The 25,196-nt window shown below is 49.3% G+C and overlaps 7 protein-coding genes across 7 annotated transcripts; 6 read left to right on the top strand and 1 right to left on the bottom strand.

Annotated features, from left to right (window-relative positions):
* Nucleotides 1-555: 555 nt before the first annotated feature.
* On the top strand, nt 556-3,180 carry HO173_002603 (uncharacterized protein; the record flags this gene model as incomplete). Its single annotated transcript, XM_037304535.1, has 4 exons — nt 556-1,076; nt 1,188-1,823; nt 1,876-2,395; nt 2,449-3,180. The coding sequence occupies 4 exons, from the start codon at nt 556-558 to the stop codon at nt 3,178-3,180; spliced, it is 2,409 nt and encodes an 802-aa protein (XP_037168628.1).
* Nucleotides 3,181-4,224: 1,044 nt separating this feature from the next.
* HO173_002602 (uncharacterized protein) lies at nt 4,225-4,986 on the top strand (the record flags this gene model as incomplete). Its single annotated transcript, XM_037304534.1, has 1 exon — nt 4,225-4,986. The coding sequence occupies one exon, from the start codon at nt 4,225-4,227 to the stop codon at nt 4,984-4,986; it is 762 nt and encodes a 253-aa protein (XP_037168627.1).
* Nucleotides 4,987-5,978: 992 nt separating this feature from the next.
* On the top strand, nt 5,979-7,695 carry HO173_002601 (uncharacterized protein; the record flags this gene model as incomplete). Its single annotated transcript, XM_037304533.1, has 4 exons — nt 5,979-6,304; nt 6,372-7,080; nt 7,152-7,577; nt 7,660-7,695. The coding sequence occupies 4 exons, from the start codon at nt 5,979-5,981 to the stop codon at nt 7,693-7,695; spliced, it is 1,497 nt and encodes a 498-aa protein (XP_037168626.1).
* Nucleotides 7,696-10,221: 2,526 nt separating this feature from the next.
* HO173_002600 (uncharacterized protein) lies at nt 10,222-14,317 on the top strand (the record flags this gene model as incomplete). The annotated part of the gene is made up of 9 exons (XM_037304532.1): nt 10,222-10,240; nt 10,295-10,339; nt 10,391-12,492; nt 12,541-12,832; nt 12,883-13,040; nt 13,095-13,379; nt 13,434-13,748; nt 13,802-13,940; nt 14,067-14,317. 9 exons carry the CDS (start codon nt 10,222-10,224, stop codon nt 14,315-14,317), a joined length of 3,606 nt encoding a protein of 1,201 aa, XP_037168625.1.
* Nucleotides 14,318-14,828: 511 nt separating this feature from the next.
* HO173_002599 (uncharacterized protein) lies at nt 14,829-15,053 on the bottom strand (the record flags this gene model as incomplete). Its single annotated transcript, XM_037304531.1, has 2 exons — nt 14,829-14,986; nt 15,047-15,053. 2 exons carry the CDS (start codon nt 15,051-15,053, stop codon nt 14,829-14,831), a joined length of 165 nt encoding a protein of 54 aa, XP_037168624.1.
* An 846-nt stretch (nt 15,054-15,899) lies between these two features.
* HO173_002598 (uncharacterized protein) lies at nt 15,900-17,859 on the top strand (the record flags this gene model as incomplete). The annotated part of the gene is made up of 8 exons (XM_037304530.1): nt 15,900-16,196; nt 16,254-16,282; nt 16,345-16,463; nt 16,529-16,928; nt 17,013-17,064; nt 17,138-17,410; nt 17,478-17,609; nt 17,665-17,859. 8 exons carry the CDS (start codon nt 15,900-15,902, stop codon nt 17,857-17,859), a joined length of 1,497 nt encoding a protein of 498 aa, XP_037168623.1.
* A 1,080-nt stretch (nt 17,860-18,939) lies between these two features.
* Nucleotides 18,940-21,372, top strand: HO173_002597 (uncharacterized protein; the record flags this gene model as incomplete). Its single annotated transcript, XM_037304529.1, has 3 exons — nt 18,940-19,009; nt 20,202-21,211; nt 21,268-21,372. The coding sequence occupies 3 exons, from the start codon at nt 18,940-18,942 to the stop codon at nt 21,370-21,372; spliced, it is 1,185 nt and encodes a 394-aa protein (XP_037168622.1).
* Between the last annotated feature and the right edge of the window lie 3,824 nt (nt 21,373-25,196).

The following is a 25,196-nucleotide window of genomic DNA, read 5'->3' as shown; positions in this document are numbered from 1 at the left end:
TGTGCTCTATGACGCCACCTAGTCCTCTCCGCGGTAGCTGCCTTCCGACAGTGGAGACGCGAAGGGCTCATTCAAGACACGCAGATTCGAGCAAGTGGCGTAACTACTCGTATTACAGCAGGGGAGTTCAGAGACTCGCTAACCGTTTCTTTTCTTTTTGTTCCCCCGTCTTTTCATGGCGTTACGTTGCAAGCAGATAAAATGCGCCTGTAAAATACACTATCATAGACAGTATCAATACATTTGAGAATAGACCGATAGTACTTTGACCAAAATCATCCGCATTGGAATCGTTTATCTGTGACTTGAAGTTGGGCGCTCTATAAGCTGTTCACACATGCCACCTGGCCCAGCGTGACCCGGGAATCTGAGGTAACCCGCATACCGTTGCGGAAAAGCATCACGGGTCAACGACCTTTTACGATGGACGTGAGAGCATCATATATTTGTTGCATATCTAAGTTATAGACCCATCACTACCATACTGGCATTGATGATACGTCCAACCACCGCCAGCAATTAAATCTTCCCTTCACCCTTCTACCAAGCCTCGCCATGCCTTCCCGAACCTCGTCCTCCCATTCGAATCTTTCTCCTCCCACGCAACGAACACCGCTCCTCCAGCATTCCATATCTAACCAGAGCGCCAGGAGCGGTCATGCCTACCATCGTCCCTCCTGCCAACAAGAAGAATGCGAACATGGTCTGCTAAGTCCGCATGCTAGCCGTCCTACCTCTTCGGACTCCAACAAGCCCCCACAATCTTCTTCCAATGCCGGCAATGCACGAGAAAACAACTATACTCCTACACATTTAAGCTACGAACCTCAACATACTGAGTCAGGTAATGGAGGTGTCTTTGGGGGAAGGCATGCTGGAGAGACGGATTTGAGACATGGCATTCTAGGAGATGCGCTTGCGGATGGGGTCTTTGGATCTAGAGCGGGCGGTCAATTGGATGGGGCAAACGATGGGAAAGGCGGGAGAGGAGACGGAAGTGGGGAAGGAGATGAAGGGCCCATGAGTACGACGCAGTGGTTGGCTAGAAGGCATGGTGTGAAGGGAAGGAGGGTAATGTATGGTCTTTTCCCCAGAATCCGGCTTAGGATGTTGAAAGAGATGTATTGGAGTGTGTCCGAAGCTGGTGAAGGTATGAATTGACTACTGATTGCACGTGTTTCACACAGGTATCTGGCATACTACTTCCCCTTCCTACAATGGATAACCCAATACAAATGGTCATATCTCCAAGGCGACCTCATCGCTGCCCTTACCATGGCATCCTTCTACATACCCATGTCTCTATCCTATGCCTCCAATCTAGGCCACATACCGCCCATCAACGGTCTCTATTCTTTCGTCTTCAACCCGTTTATCTACGCGCTGCTAGGCAGCTGTCCGCAAATGGTTGTTGGACCAGAAGCTGCTGGCTCACTGCTTGTGGGTACGGTGGTGAGAGGTAGTGTAGACTCTGGACACTCTGGGGATGAAGACGATGCAAGAAACGCAGCTATTGCAGGTGTTGTGACGGGGATGGCTGGTGCGATCATATTCGTTGCAGGGTTGACAAGGCTTGGGTTTTTGGATAGTGTGCTTTCGAGACCTTTTCTCCGGGGTTTCATCAGCGCAATCGGATTTGTGATACTGGTTGATCAGCTTATACCGGAAATGGGACTGAATCGAAGGGCTAAACATGATCCAGGAGGGGTGAGCCACGGGAGTAGTGCGGCAAAGATTGTGTTCTTGGTGACGAACGTGAAATATGCGCACGGATTGACTTGTGGTGTTGCATTTGGGAGTTTTGCCATTATTATGGTTTGCAGGTATGTCGTGAGCCTCGCGAGAGACTAGGACCATTTTGCTAAAAACGCACAGGCAACTTAAGAAATACATGCAGCCGCGTTTCCCATCCGTGGCATACGTCCCGGACCGCTTCGTCGTCGTCGTTCTATCTGCAGTCTTAACGTGGAAATTCGGCTGGGACAAGCAAGGTCTCGAGATCCTCGGGACCATCCAATCAAGCACCGGCTCACCGTTTCCATTTCGGTGGCCTTTGCAGCCTTCCAAAATGATACACATACAAGAAGCCATGAGTACCTCGTTCCTTATCGCGCTACTCGGCTTCTTTGAATCTTCGGTAGCGGCTAAAAGTCTGGGAACCGGAGGGAGCGAAGGATTGCAGGGTATGTCACTCAGTGCCAACCGTGAGCTTGTGGCCCTTGGGGCGGCCAATGTACTGGGTGGGTGTTTCATGGCCCTACCGGCTTTCGGTGGGTATGGAAGGAGCAAAGTCAATGCGTCGACAGGTGGGAAGACTCCGATGAGTAGTATCTTTCTAAGTCTTATCACTGTCATATGTGTTCTCTTCCTCTTGCCGTATTTCTATTACCTACCGGTACGCTTCATTCCATATCTCCACCTCGTTGCCATCGCTGATCCCTTCCCCAGAAAGCCGTCCTCTCAGCCATGATATCCGTCGTTGCCTATTCCCTCATCGAAGAAGCCCCCCACGACATCAAATTTTTCGTCCACATCCGCGGCTGGTCGGAACTTGCTCTTATGTTTCTCATCTTCGCGGCCACAATCTTCTACTCCCTAACCCTCGGCATCGCCTTCGGTGTCGGCCTCTCCCTGCTCTCTGTTATTCGACATTCAACAAAACCGCGCATACAAATCCTGGGCAAAGTACCAGGCACACAAGACCAATTTGAGAACGCGGAAGATAACCCCCAAGCCCTTGAATTCATCGAAGGCTGCCTCATCGTCAAGATACCCGAACCCCTCACCTTCGCTAACACCGGCGACCTTAAAAACCGTCTCCGGAGACTCGAACTCTATGGTACCAACGCCGCCCATCCCGCCCTGCCACGCGTGCGAGCACCGGAGCACAACAAAAACATCATCTTCGACGTCCATGGGGTCACCTCGATTGATGGCTCAGGCACACAAGTATTGACTGAAATTGTGGACGGGTATATTGACAACGGTGAGAGGGTGTTCTTTTGCAGAGTGCCAAAGGAGAGCAGTCATGTTTATCGGATGTTTGAGAAGAGCGGGATAGTAGGAAGGTGTGGGGGACCGAGGCATTTTGTCAAGAGTGTGGATGAGGCGCTCAGGATGACGGAGCTTGAGAGTGTGAGCGAGTTCTATAGGGATCATCCAGGGGAGGGAGGGGGTTGAGGGGGGCTGTGAGTGGATTCATCGTTTGTTGCTGGATAGCGGATATGATACCAACGAGTACATGCATCAGTGATGGAGGGGACCTAGATCCTGCATTTGCTACGTAGCGTTCTGATAGTCTTCCTAATATATCCTCCGAAGTGCTGCTGCAACAACCTGCTGACCACATCTTCCGCACCGCGATCTTCGAGTCACCATCCTAAAATTGCCACCTTTGGGACTTCTTCCGAGCCACATTCTAAGTCAGGACAGTCTTTCGCTCTCGATGTTCGAGGATAGCCATGGCCTCATACCTCAAGACTTTAAGTCGGACATGGGTTCTGAATCTTGAAAGCGACCGTCGAGCCAAAGTCATAATCCTTAGGAAATGGAAAGTCGCCGGCATCCAACCCAAAGGACTTCAGCGATATGAATGATGGATTTTCGTGGTTAAAGAGTTGTGATCTATGAGATACCTGGAGGAATAGATCCTTGTACTGCTCGAGAGGTCCGCAAGGAGGCATTGTATTGCGTTATACTCTAGTGCATGTGGTATAGACTGCGCGTAGAAAGGTGGGGTTGATGGATTTGTCGATTTGGAAACATTGTACGTGTCATTACGCAGGTGCTTTTGTAGCATGCATCAAACGCGGTATCTCATTTTGTCCGGACCCCACAGTTTACGGTTGTAAGGCTGTACAGCATGATCAACCCCAATTTTTCGTGCAGGGATCTCATGGTGTCTTGGTGTTCCCCTCAATGTACTCGTGGCACAACAGGCATATTTGCATCCCTAAGTTTGCAGTAGTGCGTACAGATTCTGCAGAAGTTTCGCCTCCCAATCAGTAACTCGTACAGATGGGTCGCCACCGAGTCGACTGCGGAGGGGTTGGAAGAAACTTTCATCGCCTTTCCCCCAGCCGTCGAGGCCCGCTTCGAAGCTAGTTCACCATCACTCCAGTTGCAAATCCATCCTATTCACACAGCACCAGAGATCGGTGGTTATCAAGGGAAACGGCAATCAATTTCACTGGACTCTCTGGTGCAGCTTCGATAATCGTGCTCATGCCCAATATCATCGTAACTGGCGCTGCCTCCGGCTTAGGCAAGGCCTTCGTGACAGCCTATCTCAAAAGTGCCGACAATTCCGTCCTTGCAGTCGATAGGAGCTTTTCTTCCTCCTCTGCACAAAACGTTCTGGAAGCAGCAGATGCGTACCGCAAGGACGTCGGCAATAACGAAACGAATACGCTTCGCATGTTTACCATTGACGTAAGAGATGAGACCCAAATTACCACGCAACTCCATGATGTCGAGGATATTGACCTCATGATCCACAGCGCTGGTGTGAGGGGTCTCGAGAGTTCGGTATCCATTAAGAGGAGCGCCGATGTTGCCGAGGCGGAGACTATGAATGTGATAACTGCTGAGACAATGACGGATACTTTTCAAACCAACACTGTGGGCACGTTCTTACTCATTCGAGCTTTGCTCCCCAAACTGAGGCCTCTTGGCGGGGCGAAAGTCGTTATCATGGGTTCTCGGATGGGTTCCATGGGCTCTAATACGACCGGTGGCGGGTATGCGTATCGTGCGTCCAAGGCGGCGCTGAATGCGATCGTGAAATCGTTTTCGATAGATTTGCCGGATATTATCTTTACGGTTGTGCATCCGGGAAGGGTCGAAAGCGGGTTGGTGGCTGTGAAAGAGGACGGAGCAATTAGTGCGGAGGAGAGTGTGGTGGATGTGTTGGGGTTAATTGGGAGATCTGGAAACGAGGATTCTGGAAAGTTCTTCGATCGCTTTGGGGAGGAGGTGCCGTGGTGATAGTGTCCAGAGTGATAGAGGGTTGCTGGAAGCCTGAATATGGGCATTGATGAACCCAGGTAATCTCACGACGTGGGTAGGAACGACATGACTACCAAATTAATTGACCAATCGAGGTGTTGCCGTTGCCAGCAAAACCGCTACAAGCGAGAGAAGTAATACATACAAATCTGAAAAGAAAAAAGAGGGTGGGGGGGGGGAAGGCTTCGAAGTTATGATTCACAGAGTCCAAGGCGTTTCCAGACCTGGCGACTGAGAATGCCTTTGGAAAAGAAGCCCGTGCCGTACCTATATCAAAGCATAGGATACAAACGAACATCATAACGCCGCTATCAGTGGCCCCAATACGAAAGGTACTCTTACGAGAAAGAATACAGCAGAAGGATTTTTGGCCTGACAAGGACTAATCTCAACCTCTTGCCTTTTCAGCCATACCAGATATGAAAGATGCGATACAGGAAGGTTGGCTTCTGGAATTCTGAGAGCCGCTCATCTCCATTAGTAAAGGGACTGTCCCATCACAAGATGGAATATAGGAACTTTTAGCTTTCAACACAAGAGTCTATCTTATGTTGATGAAGTGATGCAGAAACAAATATTCACCTGGTCGATAGGAAGTCTCCGCAGCGGGTCAGCCTGGAGGTTTTACCTCATTAAAAATGACACTCTCGTATGCGGAGATGGGATGCCGGAAACGCGGTGGAAGTTCTGCCCTTGAAGAGAGATAAACATGGACCAGAATGAAGTTCCAGCGCTTCAACAAAACTTCATTAGTCGTGGTCGGGTAGCATTTACACTTTAATTCGTGATGACTGTCTATCTTGAAATTGATCGTCATCATAGTGTTCTTGCCCAGAACTTACCTGATGTTGCTTGATATTCATGTTCACGTTGCATCCTTACAGTCAACACTCTGAACCGCGCCTTCCTCAACTCATTCGGGACCCCAGAAACAGCACCACGTTGCTCATACATGAGCATAAAGCATCGTCATGCATCTCCTACCGCTATTGACACTTACGTCAGGACTTCTGTCCTACACGCTCGCTTCAGCGCCCGCCTTACGCTCTCTCGACACTGCACCAGTCTTGCACTTCACTCTCACGCGTCGAGGTGGCAAATTCGCTCCAACTGAATTCGCACGCGACTACGTCAACCTGACCTATCTCGCCGAAGAGCTAGAGAAGACAGAAGCTCGTTTCAACCTTACGAAGAGAGAGGTCAAAGGCAACAAGTTAGTCAGGAAGGCAAAGAACAATGAGGTGGGTGGAAGGGATCCAAGTGCACTTATGGGTGAAGTGGCCGCAGATGGAGTCTGGTAGATCCCGTCCGCCAATTCTTGAGAGGTGCGAACGGCTTGCTGATTTATGGCTGTCTTGTTGCAGGTATGCGAAGGTCAAGATTGGAGATCCACCGCAAGAGATTGAGATGGACCTGAACATGCTGGTCTCGGACTTCTACGTGGTTACGACAACAAGCCGCAAAGGGAGTCGATACGATGACTTCTTCTCCCAATCAGCACAGAAGTCGCTAGATCGTCCCTACCCAACCTGCTACCAACACACAGACCTCTTCACTCTACCGGCCATCAACGATCCATTGCCCCTTTCGTTCCCATACTGCCGCCCCTCCAAGTTCTCCCGCAACACGCTTGGCCCTTCCGGTAGCTCCTTGGGTCTTGCTCCATCAGAACATCTCAGCCAGACCGGCTCAATATCATTATTCAAGCAGTTACTTGAGAAAGAAGTCATCCAGCATCCGATTTTCTCTTTGATGCTGATCAATGGTCAAGACGGAGTCCTTAGTGTTGGAGGTACAGCTGCCAGCACCATAGAGATGGTGGTCAGCCAGACCGAGAACGCGCTAAATCAGCTGGATGGGACGGAAAAGGGTGACGTAGGCCCAGTTGAGAAATTGGCGCCATTAGTGAAGAGGAGCAGACACGGTAAAGAGGTTGTGACAAAGCGAGAGGATTGGGAAACAGGATGGGTCTGGACAGGAGTCCAAGGCGCCGAGGGATGGTGGCAGTTGCTGATGCGAGGAGTATGGGTTGATGGAAGTAAGGTATTGCAGAATCAGGCTGTGGTCATTGATGTAAGCTACGACTGATTATTTCTCTCTTCGTAATGGTGTACTCCAAGCGGCCGTGAGCTGATACGTTACAGATAAACAGCCCTTTCATTCTCGCCCCACCACTCGCCGTAAAAGCCTTCTACGCCTCCATTTCGGGTTCACGGCCGCTTCCTCCTCCTTTCTCAAACTTCTACGTCTTCCCCTGCCTCAACCCACCAACGCTACATTTCGAGTTCAGTGGAACCCCTTTTCCATTCATGCAAGGAGGTCGTGGCGCCGAATGGTCTGGCATTCCAGGTGGCAAGTTCAGTCTGGGTAGGCTAGAGGCAGGCAGTGGGTATTGTGTTGGAGCGGTGGTGGAGACGAGGATGGGGATCCGAGAGGAGAGGGATGAAGTAGTGCATGATGGGAAGAAAGGCCGATCAACTCCTAGCAGAGGAGGACTAGGAGGCAACGGTATGAGAGATGTGTGGGTCATTGGAGAGGGCTTCTTTAGGGGTGTTGGAGGGGTGTTCGATGTAAGTCTTTCCTCTGCTCTCGCAGAATCTGGGTACTCGGAGATCTTTGCAAGATTGTTGAACTGATCAATTTCGCGAACAGTTTAAAGAGCATAGAGTGGGATTCAGGGCGTATTAGTCGCGAAGTTGTTACTGGCTCTCGCTAGGATATGAGCCCATGGATACAAAGGTAGCATAGCATGCAAATAACTGGCATTTACGCATGAATTGTTGGCTCTGTAGCGACTAGCTAAGCAGAATACGCAAAGATTGAAGGCAGATTCTACACACAAGAACATCAAAACCTGCAATGTTGAAGAGACTCAATATGCCTTAACGCGCGAAGGAATATGTTGAAAAAGAGAAAGGCGGCTCAAAGCTTCAGTTGATTCAATTCAGAAAAAGAGACAGGATGAAAGGAAAACACGGAGTTCAAAACTGGCCGTGTCCAAAACCGATTGTGTTGAAACTCTCAATCTGACATCGCGTTTTGACGAAAAAAATGTTTGAAGGGCAACGCGTGCCTGAGTGGAGGAAGAAAATGGGTGGAAAAGAGGATAGGAAATTCAACAGCGACAAACATATTCACTTTTAGTGTTTGAGCACGCAGTGGGTTTCTATCGTCGTCGTCGTCGTCGTCGTTTTGGTGTCGCTAGTGCGTTTTCGGCCATCTCTCCGTGGATCGTGTGGTGTGTGGTAGACTATGGCATTTGGGTATCGTCACTATCTTATTGCTACTGTTTGACTCGGATGACGGGATGATGGAGCTCGTGACCAAACAGTAATCTAGACCGCCACGCATCCCCGTGCATTTGCCCAGTCTCCCAATATGTGAGGCGAAACTCGTTCAAAGTGCGATCATGAGTCCCGACACCCGTGTTGGATGGTGGTACCGAGTGATTAGCGTCCCGGGAATCGAGTTCGACATCGCTGCCCTATCGCCCTGCATTATATCGCATGGTGCAAGTATGAGTCTTATACTCGGCCGGATGCCTCAGCTTTCTTTACTCGTGCTGACATTTTGTCGTTGTGGCCTGATTGGCATTGATTGCCGATGATATACATCATTTACATCTGTTGAGATAATTGACAGCGTTGGGGTAATCGTGCTCGGTCTGGTGATCACTCAAACGTTACCCGGCCCAGGGGCGGCAGGCACTCGGCTCCGTTTTATTCATCGGCGGCTAGAGCGTTCTGACATCCCCATCAGGTTATTGTTTACCCAGGTAGGCTGAGCCATGACGGAATTGGTCGCGTTGCCGCTGTTGTAGGTGCATGGTTTTGGTTCGATGGAGGTTTGTCCTTTGCAGGGTCATCGATGTGAATGAGGTTGTTGTCGGCCTTTCTGAGTGGCAGGTATTTCTCTTTCCCTCGTTGGGATGTTGTCTGCTTCGCATGATTCTGATGTTTGGCTGGAATGATGAATGGGAGAGAAAGCTTCTTTGATATCCAGTCGACGTCCAGGACTCGTTGTGTCTGCTCATCGCTGTTCGGATACCCTGACTCTCCCAGGTTTAATTTCATCTTCCGACTTCTCTCACAACGTACGCACAGTGTCGCTACTACCGTTTCGGTTGCCCTTTCGGCACCTAGATATTGCTAGGCGGAGTTTGAGTGTCTGATTTAAGACGGTCTTTTCAAAGCATTTAGTTCATCAGCGTAGCAAAAGTCTGAGATTCTAAAATTGTAGTTACCACTTTTTCTGACGAAAAAGAAGTTGTGTGGTCCAATTGCCGAAAAACAATATACGCGCTCGTACCGTCGGGTGCAGAAACCCCTCTTGTCCTGGCGCAAAAATTGACTCGTCATACAAAAGGGGGCTGCCTCCCATTCTTGAAAGGTCCCAATCAAGAGTTCTGTGGCCGTGTTGACACCGTGGCAGGCGAGGTGCAAAAAAAAAGAAGAAGAGGTCGCAGACGAAGCGGTACAAAGCCCTAGAACATCGACACAACAAGCACCAACAAGTATCTATCCCGCTACTGAACAATCAACCTGCAGCAATTTCGTTCGTGAAATGCCAGCTTATCTCTGGATGACATGTCAAATAAACGTACTAATAAGAGTATTCAGTGTCCCAGACTGCACACTTTTCTGGCAAGTCTGCCTGGCGTTCAACTGTCACATTTCATTTCGATATTTTAAAATTGCAACGTAGTAAGTCAAAAGGCCGTAGAGTAATGTGGCTGAGAGATGATACTGCAAACTATCTCATGAATTGCACGAATTGCATGTAGTATTGTCAATGTCAATGTTATGTAATTTTCACTATCACAGCCTTGCCCAGCAAAACGACGCGAAGTGGGGAAGATGAAGAGTGATTGGTTCGGGTCTCGGAACGATGTGATTACCTTAATTGATGTGCCTTGCAGGCTAAGATCGTCCGCTAGCTATCCGCCGCTAAATACTTATCGATCTCCCAAGCTCAATGCATGCCACTTCGCCTCTGGTCCACTGTCCACCATATTTTCTTACCTTCATACCTCCATAATTTCTGACCACCTTGTCCTCTTCTCCGAGAAAAGAGACGACAAATGCTAGATATCTCACAAGCTTACAGCAGACATATGAAGCCTCAAAGCTTCTGTCTCATCATTCACAGTGCGGCGCACATGAGAGATCCTTGAACACCTAACAGCACCGTGGAGGTGCGCATCAAGTGGGGTTAATGGATCGTAAGAGAAAACGTGAGACTGGGCTATCGAGAGCACTTCACATACATGCGCTAACCTAGCATCAAGGTGAATTGCGTGACGTCAACTCGAAGGCTTGGGCTGGCGCAACAGGTACACCATGCTTCTTGTCCAAGGCAGGGAAAGAGCTGACTTCAGAAGTAGACTTGTTTAGTGTCAACAACTCTCTCGACTCATCCCTCAAGAAAAATACTGCCTTCATAAAGCGACTACGGACAGCCATCACAGCTGCTAGCACCACCACCTTTCTCCAAGAAATCCGCTCCCTGTCGCTTCAAAAGTACCTTTCCGAGGTGATATCCGCCAGCTATGAAGGTCTCACCAAGCTCAAGACGCCGGGAGAGATCGCGGCGGGGGTGGAGATTATCGGTGCACTACATCAGCGCTTTGGACCGGCTGAGTACACAAGCTACCTCGGATGGCTGATCGGACGGGGCTTGAGCACACCGGACAAGGGACAGCTGAAGAATCTAGGGCAGGAAGCGAGAGAAAAGGAAGAGAAAGAGCGTCTAACAAGGCATAGGGTGCTGCTCAAAGTTGCGACCGAACTTTGGCTTGTAGGCTTGCTGCGGAGCTTGGACGACGTTGCAAGGCCTGAGGATGCTACGGCCAGGGGAAAGGAAAACGCTGGACCTGCGAGCAGTAAACTGGGTGAAGCTGTGGGGAAGTCAAAATCTGGACAAGGCGTCGGTAAGGCGGGGTCTACAGACGCAGAACCTTTTCCCCTCGAAGTACTCAAAGATTTGCTTGGCCATGATAAAGAGCACGTCAATCTTCCTCTGGTAGTTTTGTTCGTGAAGAGCTTTGGTTGGGATGTATTGGGTATCAAATCGCCAAGCACAGACGGACAGAAATCTGTCAAACCCGACGGGGCGATCTCAGCAGCTCCGGAAACATACGACCAGAGCTCAACTGACGAGGATCTTGTCACAAGAGTAGAAGATCCCCCGTTGACCACCACAGAACTCCAACAGCGCTTCAAAAACGTACTCAATCGCTACTTTGAAGACGTCAAAACCCACATCATCCAGGGTAACAAAAGTATCACTGCACAAGGACGACGGAATGCTGAGGCCTATGTCAAATCCGGTGAAGTCTTTGAAGATCGTCAGGCAAACTATGACAAACAATTGAAGTCCCAAGAGAAGCTAATAACTAATGCGCAAATCCTGTGCGACGCGCTGGAAAACCAGGAAATGCCAGACTTGAAAGAGAAAGACACACAAGATACGGGAGCATTTGCTGGGATAGGGCTTGTCAAGACTGGCGAATACCTTCGTGGTCAAGCCGACGGTGCAGGCATCTGGGAGGATGACGAGGAGCGCCGTTTTTATGAAAATCTGATAGATCTGCAAGATCGGGTACCAGGGATTTTGCTCGAAGACGGGAAGAAAAAGAAACAAGAAGGAGATGAGCAGGTGGGCAAGCGAGTGGAAACCAATGACGAAGTCAAGGATTTGCATGAGAAGGTGCCCTCGACTACAGCGTCGAACGATCAGTCGACTGCAATCGCCAATAAAACCGTTGGTGCACAGGTGGATGCCCTTCTAGCTCGCCTTCCGGAACTTCAAAACAAGGAGCAGATCGACCAAGCTGCAATGGACTTCTGCTTCCTCAATTCTAAAGCATCTCGAAATCGCTTGATCAAGACCGTCCAAGAAGTGCCCAAGGGCCGATCTGACCTGTTACCATCCTACTCACGCCTGGTGGCAACATTGGGAAAGTATATGCCCGATGTCTCTCACGGCCTGGTATCGCATCTCGATGATGAGTTCAGAAGCCTGCAACGGCGTAAGCAAAAGGACTTCCTGGGCCAGGTCCGAACCAGCAACATTCGATACCTTGCAGAGCTCACGAAATTCGGCGTTGTGCCAGAGCACGTCATTTTCCACTGTCTCAAAGTCAGCTTAGACGACTTTTCAAGGATGAATATCGAGATCATTGGCAATCTTCTGGAGAACTGCGGTCGCTATCTGCTTCGGAACCCAGACACGGCTCCCAGAATGAACTCGTTCCTGGAGACGCTGCAACGAAAGAAGGCTGCTCAGCACCTTGGGCAGCAGGAGCGAATGCTGATCGAAAATGCAATGTACTATGTTAATCCACCCGAGAGGGCTGCCATTGAACAAAAAGAACGGACGCCCGTCCACCAATATGTCTCGCGACTTGTCTACCTTGACATGAACAAACGCACCTACACCAAGGTACTCAAGTCTTTGCGCAAACTCCATTGGGAGGAACAAGAGGTAAGCTCCCAACTGTTGATCTGCTGCGCATGAGCTGATCGCGTGCAGGTTGTCAATATGCTAGAGAAGATCTTTTCCAAACCTGGTAAAGTCAAATACAGCAACATTCATCTGCTTGCTGTCCTCATCGGATCTCTATATCGCTACCATCAAGACTTCGTGATCATGGTCATTGATAACCTCATGGAGAACATCACGTTAGGCTTGGAACAGAATGACTTCAAATTCAATCAGCGTCGACTAGCGGAGGTTAAGTATCTGGGAGAACTATACAATTACAAGATGGTTGACTCGCCCCTGATCTTTGACACGCTTTACCGGATGGTTACCTTCGGACACCGTAAGTACAGGAAGCTATGGAATTCACGAATCCATACTAATACTAGATAGCCGGTGGAACACCGACTCGAGAGAGACTGAACCCAATCGACATGCCCGATGACTTTTTCAGAATACGTCTTGTGTGCACTCTTCTCGACACTTGCGGCTTATGCTTTGATCGTGGCGCCGCCAAGAAGAAGCTTGATTTCTTCCTGACATTCTTCCAGGTAAATTAATTGAACAGCCCATATTGATGAGCACAACCGTCTGATACGTGCTAGTACTATATCCACACAAAGGAGAATCTTCCCATGGACATTGACTTCATTATCCAGGACACGTTTTCGCTAACGCGACCGCAATGGAAGCTTGCTGCTGACTTTGAAGAAGCTGGTCGTGCGTTCGCCGACTTGGTGAAGCAGAACTACAAAGCACAGGAACAGGAGAAGCCAATTGAAGCAGAAGAACCTGACGATGGAGTCTCTTCCGAGGATGAAGCTGATGAAGATGAGCTACCCGTGCCAGATGTGGACGCTCAATCATCAAGTGACGAAGCTGAATTAGAGGTTTGATTTCTAATCTGTTACTGCTTTCTATTCGTGTACTGATCATTTATGTAGCCCATTACTAATGGCGAATCGAAACATGACTCCGATTTCGAGGAGGACATTGTCGTCACGCGTCAAGAGGAAGAGCGAGATCCTGAAGCTGAAGCTGAATTTGACAGGGAGCTTGCCAAGATGATGTCGGAGAGCCTAGATTCTCGCAAATTCGATCGAAAGCCCATGTTTGATGTTCCACTACCTATGCGTCGTGCACAGCGAGAGACGACGACCGCCGCCGATGACAGTGGCAACGAGGGCGGTACCGCGACCCCACCCAACGCCAATACCATGGCATTTTCCCTTATGACCAAGAAAGGGAACAGACAGCAGGTATGTATGATTTGGTGCTGGGCCAACGAGATACTGCTGACAAGGGGGTACAGACTCGAACCATCGAGATGCCCTCCGACTCCCATTTCGCCGTTGCGATGAAGTCCCAAAAGGAAGCTGAGCGCGCAGAACAACAGCGTATCAAGAACCTGGTCTTGAACTATGATCTGCAAGACTCAAGCACAGATGCTGGTACAGACAATGCCATTTCCGATTACTTCTCCCACCCAAACCCCAACCTCCGTGACCAGCGACCTGCTGGTTTTTCTTTGGTCCCCCTGGATGAGAACACGCTTGCTCACAGTTATCTGTCTCAAGGTCTAGGTGGCGAGAAGCACGGCCCTTCTCACCACCAGCACAACGCATCCCTGCATCAGTCATCGGCGTCGAATAACTCGAATGCCAGACCTGCGGATAAGTCTGGCACGAACCGAAGCGGTCATCGTGCAAGGAAGCTGCAACTCAGTGATGTTGATTGGTATGACCAGAAGCCTGACTCTTCCCGGAGTCGGGGAAGCGGATCTTTTCCCCATGGTCCCCATCGGGGCCCGCGTAGAACTGCTGGCTGATTACGCTTTATGTGGCTTTACAGGACCTGAGAAATGTGCATTGCCTATCTGGCAGGCCCATCACTACACCTCTTGTTATGCATCAACTAGAAACATGTGTCTCAATGATACCCGACCGTCAGCGTCGACTAGCTCGTATGGTTACGACGTGAAGCAGGCGGACAACTTCGGACCGGTATGCTCCCTCAGCTTAGTCGACGCAATCCGGCACGCCAGCATGACGAGGAGCGTACGTAGGATGGTGGTGGTGGTTGGAGATGTGTGCTGGAGACTTGAGGAGCACACCCTAGCGGAAGAGATACTTAGTACAGATTGTACCAGCCAGAGATCTGGCGTGCCATTCATTTACTTTTTCATTTGTCAGTGCATGCACTTGAGAAGGAGAGGGTGGAAGTAATGTGACCTGATAGTGTATCAGGGGGCCAGTCACAAGGAATGATAGATTTATCTGCTCCGCGTCCTGAACCCGTTCCAGTCCATGTCATCAAAGTTCGCAGTTCATTCAGATGATTCATATCACTTCTCTTGAGTAGTCCTCTTTGCTGAACGCTGTCTGCTTCGGGTAGGTGGTCCTTGCAAGCTCATGTGCCACAACTAAGACTGTGACAAAGGGTTCCCTTCGAAGACCGTCTGGTTGTACCTCGATGTCAGCCAAGCATTGCCCAGGCACTAAGATGATCAGCCTTGGCACTCTCTATCTCTGTCATGTGGCTACGGAAAAGAGCGTACCGATCATTCTGGATTTCACGAGGGGCTGCTGCGTACGTCGAGCGCATCGTCTCACCGTTTTCATATCCCACGTCTGTCAGCAAGGACCGAAAGAATAACACCTATTAGAATTAAAGAGAGGTTGAAGGATTAATTAGCTATAGAGTAATATGTAGATTACTTATATATCATGTGAAGCCACGCTATGCCATATTGTTATTGCCAGCGTGAGGGGTAGCTATAACACACTATGCTGCAGCAGCATGATTTCCAACAACAACTCTGTTACTTGCACAATCCATCTGTGCCTACGCCGCTCCACTTCTATCTCTCTCCCTCTTCCCATCAATCAAAGTGAAATCTTACATGTGAGAAACGTGGATCAAACAATTCTCTTCCGCCATTATGGATCCCTCAAACATGGATCTCACACTTGCCCTTTTCTTGGAAAATATTCCTCGAACCGCAAGAATCTTACCTGTCGCATTTTCACAATGTAAGAACTCCATTGAAATGCACTTTTGCGCCTGAAGACTTTTCAGTCGTTCAGCATGTGCATGTTCCCACGGCGTAAGCCTTAAAGTACCACTTGCGGTTACTGCTGGCTTGAAAGGCTAAATTGTCAAAGTAGCTGCGATCCACCACTCCAGCGGCGATTTCCGGCTATTTTTGATAAGGATATTGTATGTGGTCCGTATGCGGGGTATTACTGGCCACGGCTTTGGCCCCCAGGCGGGACATACGTAATACTGCATACCGAGAAAGGGGGCATGGTCAAAACGCTTTTCCGTACTAAGATGAAGCACTTTGGGGTTTCCACATTGTCTTGGACTTAGTACAGCTTACTATCGCGTCTGGCCGACGTCGAGACGCCATGGCAATCCGATCTGCCTGGTGGATGCGGGAGCCAGCAACTGGTCGGACGGGCGGTGAAAGCAGGTATCTTAATGCAACGACACATCATCTGCACCCACATCAGAGCTGGCCGAACCAAGGCTCAAACGGACTAGCATTCAAGGAGCTTGAGCGATTTCTCCGCGAAAACCCCGGAACCCATTGCTCTGTTTGTAGACTGTCTTACAGCTACGACGCTAGCAAAAAGAGGGCGAAGTGGGGCCGGGACAGGCAGGCCAGATCTTCGGTAGAGTTAGAGACACTCTTACTGGAGCAGGTACGCCATCTGTGTTTGATGATAAAATAAAGAAAGTGTTGTGCTCATATGAAAAAGCGGCCCGAGGAAACATACTGTGCGTTATAGTACGTACTCCTTGCATTCAGATGGTAATCTTACAAATCCATTGATGGTATTGTACGCACAGTATCGTATCCAGTCTTTCAGCAGAAGCCCTCCAGATGCTTGGCTTTCATCTCAATATCACACCTCGCTTTTTCAACTTCCCCTATACAATTCTGAGTACTGGTGTGCCAGTAAATGATTGTGCGTCGCTCTGTAGCTTACCAAGCTGCCCAAATTGCAAAAATTAGCTGACAACCTTCGAATAGTTGTCTTTTTCGGTCTCCAGGTCATGGAAAGATATGGCCATAACAATCTCCCTACAGAAGCCAAGCGCAGCAGCAATTCTCCGAAGATGACTTTCCGTACCAAGAGCGGCCAGTCAAGCCATACCTGGCATGTGACGCGGATCAATGTGGTGTTCATAAGAATTCCCCTGGAAAGGTATGCCGAAGGCTGTGCTTTTACTGTCGCCGGCTACGTTGTGAGCTACCGACTGATCTTTAAAAGGCCGCGTTATAATGGAGTGATAGTATTTGACCCTGCCGACCAGGCTTTCGTAGAAGCGCTTCTTGCACTTGCCGCAAATGTCGAGGAGGAGCTCCCGGGGCTTGAAGAGCATAAACTTGGGCTGTGCGATATTCTAACCAAGGTATTCTATATCATCAGGTCAGTCATGAGCACGAGCATGAGCACGAGCAATAGTACCTAGTCCCTCAAAATTTCTGAGTTAGGGCGCTGAGACAAATACAGTTTTACCTGGGGCTGTTTCCTCGAGGAATTGGAAGAACATCTCGACGTCCTGGTAAGGAAACCTTCCATTGATTGAAACTCTTCGAATTTTGGCAGACTTCCTAATCGCAGGTAACGGTAAGCAGAACCAAAAGTGCGTAGAAGAGGAGCTCTCGCCCGATGACCAGCTCATCTACACCCGTGAATTACATAGACTGGTGCCGCTGTTTGGCGAATCGCGTCGACGCATCCTCGCGGTGAAAGACACAATTCAGCAAATGCTGGGCCATCCCTTCTTCACCAGCGTCAACGCCCACCAGTCAATGACCGCGTACCTTCATAAGACAACGGCTGCGCTAGATGATTATAAGACACGGTCGCTTGAGCTCTCGGAACAGACTAATAACTTGATCAGCCTGGTATGTATTGCCACCTGGTCGAACCAGTATTCAGGCAGACGAGATATGATAGACTGATCCACTCCAGATTTTCAACATCGCAACGCTTCAGGATACTCGAGTCGCTGTGGAAGAGAGCCACGCAGCGAACGTATTGGCGGCGAGCATCCGCCGCGTCACGGTCCTAACCTTCATTTACCTACCATTAATGCTTTCAGCAGTATGTGGTTGGCTGCCGTCCCTCGTCTTTCCACCCAAGAGCTAACAAAGAGTAGTCAGTATTTGGCATGAACGTGTTCGAGATCACTGAAGACAAGTCCAACCACTCTATCTGGATTTTTGTTGTAGTGTCTGCCGTTCTTATGCTTTTTACTGTTTTAACTTGGACCACTTGGTCAAGGGTGACTGACGATAAGCAACGCCGAAGAGATCTGAGAACTAGTCTGAATGCCGGGAACCTCGAAGCTTAGAACAGCTCTATGAGGCGATATTGTACTACATTCGTGTGGCTGTCAGGCTCTCCACTCATCTTGACAGTAACAGTTTCATTGAAAGGAACCGTCGTTGTGCTAGCTTGGTGAGATTATACCGGTGGAATACAACGGGTAAGTTTGTGTTTCCGTGACAGAACTCGCCCGTGGTCTCGTATGAATAATTAGCCAAAATGATTGGCGGCTCCGTTTACTTCAATCATTCGAGGCTTCAGTGTTCTAGCGCTGAGCTTACACTCGCAAAGTGGAATATGTGAGTCCCGGCATTAACTTGCGCAAAAGTAGTTCCCTTTCAGCGGGAGTATTTGCAGTTTGGTTTTACCCATTTACAAGGGATAAGCGAAAAACATCTGGTCGTTAATGACGGCCACTGTAAACCGATCTGTGTTCGTCCCCTAGTAGGATGATGCATGTTGTAGGTAGTATCAGCATTTCTGTCTCATCTGTCATACATGGTTTCCGCGTCTTTCATCGCTCACAAGTCGCACCCTGGTCTTGAATTCTTCCTCCTGGTGGAAGCTATCGGTGTGACTATCCTCTCACTTGGACAACTACACGCACTTCGTGTTGAGGTCATAGTCATCAGTCCGAGCCGTTCACTAGCACTAATCGTAGTCTGAATCAGGCCGACTTAAGTGATATCCTCGTGCTCTATCTCGCGTATCAACAATAGAAGTAATCGATACTCCCCAATGGAAAATCACAACTCACTACCATCGACATCTGGATTTTCGAATGTGATACTACAGCGATTTAGACTAGAAGCTACACACAATATCAAAGTGGAGGTTTTCATCCTAGGCGGCACGTGCGCTAGACGACTGCCAAATCAGGTCCTCTGCGGATAGTCGCTCACGAACAGTCCCCTTTTGAGGCTGAATATTTAGCAGCGGAGTCACCCGTAAGAATCAGCAATTTGATTGTCGCATATGAAAATTGCAATAGTTTAAGGCAGTTCTGCAGGAGAGCAGAAAACGGATCCGATCACTTCAACAGTTAAGGCTATGTAAGGATCTGCGCGCAATTACCCTCTCTAGACCAGGTAGGGTAGGGGCATGTATGAATCCCGAAACCACGACTCGTCAAAATGGCGACAGGAAACGAAAGCTAAAGTATATCCCAAGCAACGGTGCTGAGCATTAGCGGCACCGCTTTTGAGCAAGCATTACCCTGCACGAACCGTAAAGGTTTCATGAGGCAGTTGGGACTAATGCACGCACGTTATCCGTGCATCTGAACGCAAGGCTGACCATTCAGCTGAGACTGAACGACAGCGATAATAGCGTTCCGGGTTCTCCATTCGCTAGGACTCAAAATTTCTATCCGATTCTGAACGAGGCTACGGTACTAAGCATGCAACCCCCAATTCCACGTGCTGAGGCAGCGACGTTCATACGCCGACCTCTGGTCCGCCTGTCAGCTGATGCAAACCGTTGCGCCATTTTTTGGTCTATACCTACGGAGATTTCCTGGCCATTGCATCGCATATCCACACCATTAACCAATACGTATAGGTCAATCTCCTCCGCACCCCGCCTTTCACTGCCTCCACAGCGATATGGTGGTGCCCTTCAGATCAGGCTGTTTCCACGCCAATTTCGCCTTCTAAGGTTCATTCATTATATACCCTCTTTATATGTAAGAAAACTGTCATTCGCGAACGTTGTACGAAGAAGTTGCGAAGACTGCGTGCCCAAAGCTTAGCGTTATGGCTCTTTTCTGGATACGTCTAAGCCTCTACATCTTCCCCTTCCTCCGGATATTAATCGCCGCCAGCGGGAACTGCGACGTAGCACCATTGTCGCTGCCGTGGAGCAATGTTACTGTATCTGCCAACGGCGTTGCTGTTGCGAGGGGCTTAGAACTTGGCATCGGGTCTCCCAATCAGATCTTTTCTCTCCGACCCTCAACCACTCTCAATAACACTCGTCTCTCGAACGTACTCGGCTGCGGCTCGGAAGCGAATAATTCATGCGTTGGTGGAAAAGGCGGCGTGTACTAGTACGATAGCTCGAAGTCATCGACCTTTTCAGTCTCGATCAAAGATCGATGGAACGGCAGCGCAGCGGATACTGAGACTGCCACTGGCTCTTACGTCTATTTAAATGACTTCATTGATTTTCAATCCAATGACAGTATATGGGGTTTTCCTTTAGTTGAAGATTCTGACTTGGTATCCGGTAGGTCGTTGAAATCAGCTCAGCCCAATTATGCAAGAACAATGGGACTTTGTGTACTAGGATACATTACTGGATATTTTAAAACAGGCGTGATCCATTCTGAGTTAAGGGTTGGCTGACTTTTGTCGATATGCTTTATAGGGACTCAATCTGGTCTCCCGCTCGGTCAGAACTCCTCTTTCCTGGCAGCTGTGACCGAAGCCAACGTGGCGCCATCCAAAGCCTGGGGATTATGGGCAGGAGACCGGTCGCTATCACCCATCGACGGTGCTCTGACAATTGGTGGATACGATCCTGGAAGAGTTGCTGGAAATTTCGCCACGTTCCCTCTAGGAACTTGGACACTTCAGCAACCCTGTCCACTCCAGGTCACTGTCATTAGTATCATGTATAACCAACCAAATGAAACTTTTGAATTGCTTTCGTCCGAGAACATGGTTGCCTGCATCGAACCTTTTCAGGACCGCTTCACCTTCACACCGGATGTGGTTAACAAAGTCGCAAATGTCACCAGCTATGATTCCTCCTACCGTGGCCTAACCTATCCCGTAGCCCAGGCGCCAGACGGTAATATGACAATAACACTTGAGAACAACTACACAACTGTCATTTCAAATTCCAAATTCGTCGCTTTAGAGAGAGGGTCAGATCAATTCGGACATTTTCAGATCACAAACTCATCAGTCGTGGAGACAGAAATCGTGTACAACGCCCAGAGTGACCCTTCAACCGTCCAGCCAATCCTAGGTGGCATATTTCTAACATTCAACTATTTAGTCGTCGATTATGAGAGCGACCACTTTCAATTAGCACCCGCCGTGCAAGGAAACCAGCATACTGGCTCACAAGCAGTTAAGGCAATTTGCACACCAACACCAACAAGCAACCCCAGTTCTAGCAGCTCCCCTCCTCTAAGTTCCTGGAACAAATCTAGGAAGACTGGCATTATCGTCGGTGGGACGGTCGGGGGGGTAGCAGGGCTGGCCATCATGGGAGTGCTTGTGCTTCTATTCCGTCGTCACCGTCAGCAACAGAGGGTCCAGGAATTAACGATAGAACCAAGCGATAGAGGGGCTCAGCTGTCGCCTAGGCTGCTATCAGTTACCCCTTCCGAAAAAGTGGCGCACTCATCGCCATCAGAGCTGCCTCTGGTATGATACGCTTCTCTAAGAGTCTTTTACGTGGGCTAACAGATCCGCGACGACAGTCTCTCGCTCCTGCCGTTCATGAGATGCCAGGGAATCCACGCTCGGGCCTACATCCTCGTGCCGTTGATCGTCACAGTGGGACTGTGGGTGGCTCGGTCTCATAGTGGGTCTCAGAGTGGCAAAGAAGACCATGGAAGGTGGCAAACAGAGACATTTGTTAGCAGCGAATACTACACATTCTTAGCGTACATCAGTGAGTGACTCTTCATTCACTTTCGATCGATGTCCGCTGGTCCCTAGGCCAGCTGGACGGGAAAATCCTCATGTTCTTCGCGAGAAGAGGCAATGTCCTCGAGTCAGACCGGTAGATCGCAATCCTTACGCAGCCCGGCGCCGGAGGCCCCTGGACTTTCCTGGGGTTGTACCAGGGCGACAGCTCTCGCGCTCCTTACCCCGGCGAGCCTTGACCTCTATAAGAGTATGCAGTCCAACGTCGTCGAGTACTTGCCACAACCGTCTGCATACGTAGCTTCCTGCCCACGGCTTCCCTGTATGTACGGGCAAATTAAGTAACTCATACATCAAACTATGAAATGCTTACCGAATCATACCGGTGTGGGTATGAAAATGTAAGACGGGGTATGAATCTGTAAGATTCCCACAGTCGGGCTAATTAGAATCATACCCCGAAACTATGAATCCTTACCGAATCATACCCTAATTACTGAATCATACCCCTACACCAAAATTTGGGGTATGATTCGGTAAGGATAATTGCTGGGGTATGATTCGGTAATTTACCAAACTTGCTGTGTAGACTATTGAGAGTGAAGACTGTGTGTGAGAGTCCCAGACTGGGTGTAGACAGGCTGGGGGGCCAAATTAGCTCCCTGTGTTAGCAGCCCCCACGGGGGCCCTGCGACGGCCCTACTTTATCTAAATAGGGGTGTCTGGCTGTCAAGCGCAAAAAGCCTGGTCCCGGGCGCTGACAGCAGACCCATATTAAACCTAAATAGCCCCCCGAGAGAGCGCAACACCCACTGGCTTTCGTCTGATATTTAAGCTGGTAGGTCACCCATTAAATGCGGTCGGAATATTTCCTCTTTTCTATGGTCGGATGGCCCAGGTCGCGAATTTTCTCCCTTGCGATTTTTGTCATGAATGGTAAATTACCAAATCATACCCCAAGTAATGGCAAATTACTGAATCATACCCCTAGGGGTATGATTCAGTAATTAGGGTATGATTCGGTAAGGATTCATAGTTTCGGGGTATGAATTAGTAATTAGCCCCCACAGTCTGGGGTATGAACATGTAATTTGCCCACACCGCTCCCAACCAAATTTTGGGATATGATTTGGTAACCTATCATCCACAGGGGTATGATTCGGTAATCCATCGTGTTCAGGCATATTTGAGGGCATATCGATAGAACATCGATCAACGCTCGTCGCCGTAGAACTAGCTTGTTCTAAAATACGAGTACGTTGCGTGACGGGGCGGAGTAACCCGGGGTTTCGGGGCGGCTGGGTAGCCAACCCGGAGCCCGCCCCCCCTGGAGCCCGCCCCAAGCCGGTAGCCTAGTAGCCCCTAAGTAACCTCCTTTACTTCACCGGAAGGAGCGCCCGATGGTGTCATGAGTATGATGCGTAGCTTAGAAAATGCTTCGAGGTGGAATCATCAAGAGTTATGATTGGTAATAACTCAATTGCTATGATTACTTTACAAGCTTAGCCTTTTTTTTGTCATCTTTCTAATTGTCTATCCGTGGATTAACCCCCTGGAAAGGAAGACGATACTCACCGAACCATTATCAAGAGGGTATAGATCGGTAAGCATTTCACAATTTGGAGTATTGGTAAGTGATTTGGCCCTGTATGTACCGTTAACATTCGTAAATTGAAGATCGCGCATCGGTGTTATAGGTATATCCTACTTCCTTCTCGGTGCGCATGTATAAAGGCTGACTTACCTGAATTGAATAAAGTACCTCTCGCCGACATTGTAACCACTCTTTAAAGGTGAGCCGAGGTGTAAGACTGAGTCTGAAGGATCAACGGGGACGAGTTGTAAAGCTAAGCATCGTCTCGGCATTTGGCGTCGATTGGCACAATGCAGTTGTGAAGAAGGGGAAGTATGCTCCGGAAGATCGTCGAAGGTTGGTCAATGATAACGCAAAAAGCCAGGCGGCTGTCAGCCTTGACCTCCCACTGCAATGCCTTACCCAGACCCCGCATGGACTCGGGCCTTATCTTCCACCCAAACGGAACGCGAAGAGATCGCCTTTGTTACCCGGCTTGTGTGGAACGAATGTTCCTCATGTGGGGGTCGTCTTACCTTCGTTGATTTCCGGCTAACATGAGGGTCTGACTGGATAGTCCTCTGTCCAAAAGGAGAGCTGCATATCTGTGCGTCTGTCGATCACTTCGCACGGGCCTTATTCGTGCAGACCGCCCTTCTGCGCTTCTATCCGGAACGTTTTTCGTAACAGCAATGTAGATCCGGCCACGCAGGGTAGTGACGCATCTTCGTGTCATCTCAGCCTTCATCAGTGGATACTTTGGGTATGGAAGTCCACGGAACATTGCGTACCGGCATGGTACCTACGAGAATATTGTGAGGAGGGACGTATTAATTCATCCTATCTCTCTCCATCACCTCTCCAGCTGCGCATCATCTGGTACCGCATATGCCACTCACCCTTGCGAAAAAGCCGCTGTAAACAGCACGTAGCCAATACACAGGATTCGGAAAGGGACCACATGCACCGCTGGCTTCGTTGGAACACTGCGCTTGCGTAAAGCATTAGTACGCGCTTCTCTCGCCCAACGAAGCAGGTTGCAGACAGAGGGATCCCATTGTCTTCGTTGTCAATTGAAACTTGGCCTAGCACCCTTGAAACCGCACATCATGAAACCCCTGATACTGTTAGTAGATGGCCATGACCTCTTAAAGCCGTCTGAGCTAGATACAAACCGTAAGCAGCATATTGCAGTGTGTGCAGATGGGAGCAGTCAGCAGCGTGCCCTTTTCGGAAGAGTAGTACACGAGTTATAGGAAGCGAGATCATGTCATGCAAGTTACTGGAGCGTATGTACTGTATGGCCTTGCTAGAAACGGTAGGAAGGGTAGAGAATGTCTTCCGTGCCTGAATCGAATGTCCTGAGAAGATGCATTCTCTCATCGTACGGTACGTATGCGGAATGCGACTCCGGTCGGGTGAGCTCCATTTATAGTATGTAGGGATGATGAGGTTGAAGCAAACAAGCAAGATGGCAAGTGCGGTCCGGGGGTTTCTGTCTTATTAGAGACGCTGAACTGAGCCACTGCACAGCTTTATTTGGGCCCCTGGGTTCCATTTCATGAATGTTGTCGTGCCTGGTGTGCTCTAGCTTTTGCCATTATTGGACACTGGATTGATTCTTTTCGTCCGGGGGGCGCAAGATTTGATCACGGGTGAAAGTGCAAGAATTGGGCAGAGCAGCTTTGTGCTTCGGCTTCTGTATATACGGATTTGGCACACTTTGGCAGATACTCCTCCTGTCATCAACACACGATAAGAGATCAGAAGGCTAGTGCTGAGGCGAAGCATCAGAATTTCTTTGCCTTCTGGGCCCTTAGAATCAACGCTGGGACTTCTTAGTCTCTCAGTTCGGGAAGCTTTGATTCTGATCTTGTGCGAGATCCTGGCTTCACGGCGGTCTCACTCTGGGCTTCTGCGGAGGAATCTGAGAATATTCCTCCACTGATGACGCGTCCTAGATTGATCCAGACATGCACTTTTGAGAGGGAGTGAGAATATTAGCCAGTGCAATGGCCCCGTTGTCATGACTGCATTATGATTGTGTTCCTAAAAACGAGAGTCGTTAAGACAAAATGCTAAATACCATCTCACTCCGTTCAAAAGGACTGTATTAGAGCAATTCTCAACCGGCAAACCGCTTCCTCGCCACCCTCCGTCATCGTGCCAGTCCGTACTCATTTTGAT

The sequence above is a fragment of the Letharia columbiana genome (assembly GCF_014066305.1).
Source record: "Letharia columbiana isolate WasteWater2 chromosome Unknown Sc0000005_s0, whole genome shotgun sequence".
NCBI classification, from domain to species: domain Eukaryota; kingdom Fungi; phylum Ascomycota; class Lecanoromycetes; order Lecanorales; family Parmeliaceae; genus Letharia; species Letharia columbiana.
This window is presented reverse-complemented; position numbering and strand designations above follow the sequence as displayed.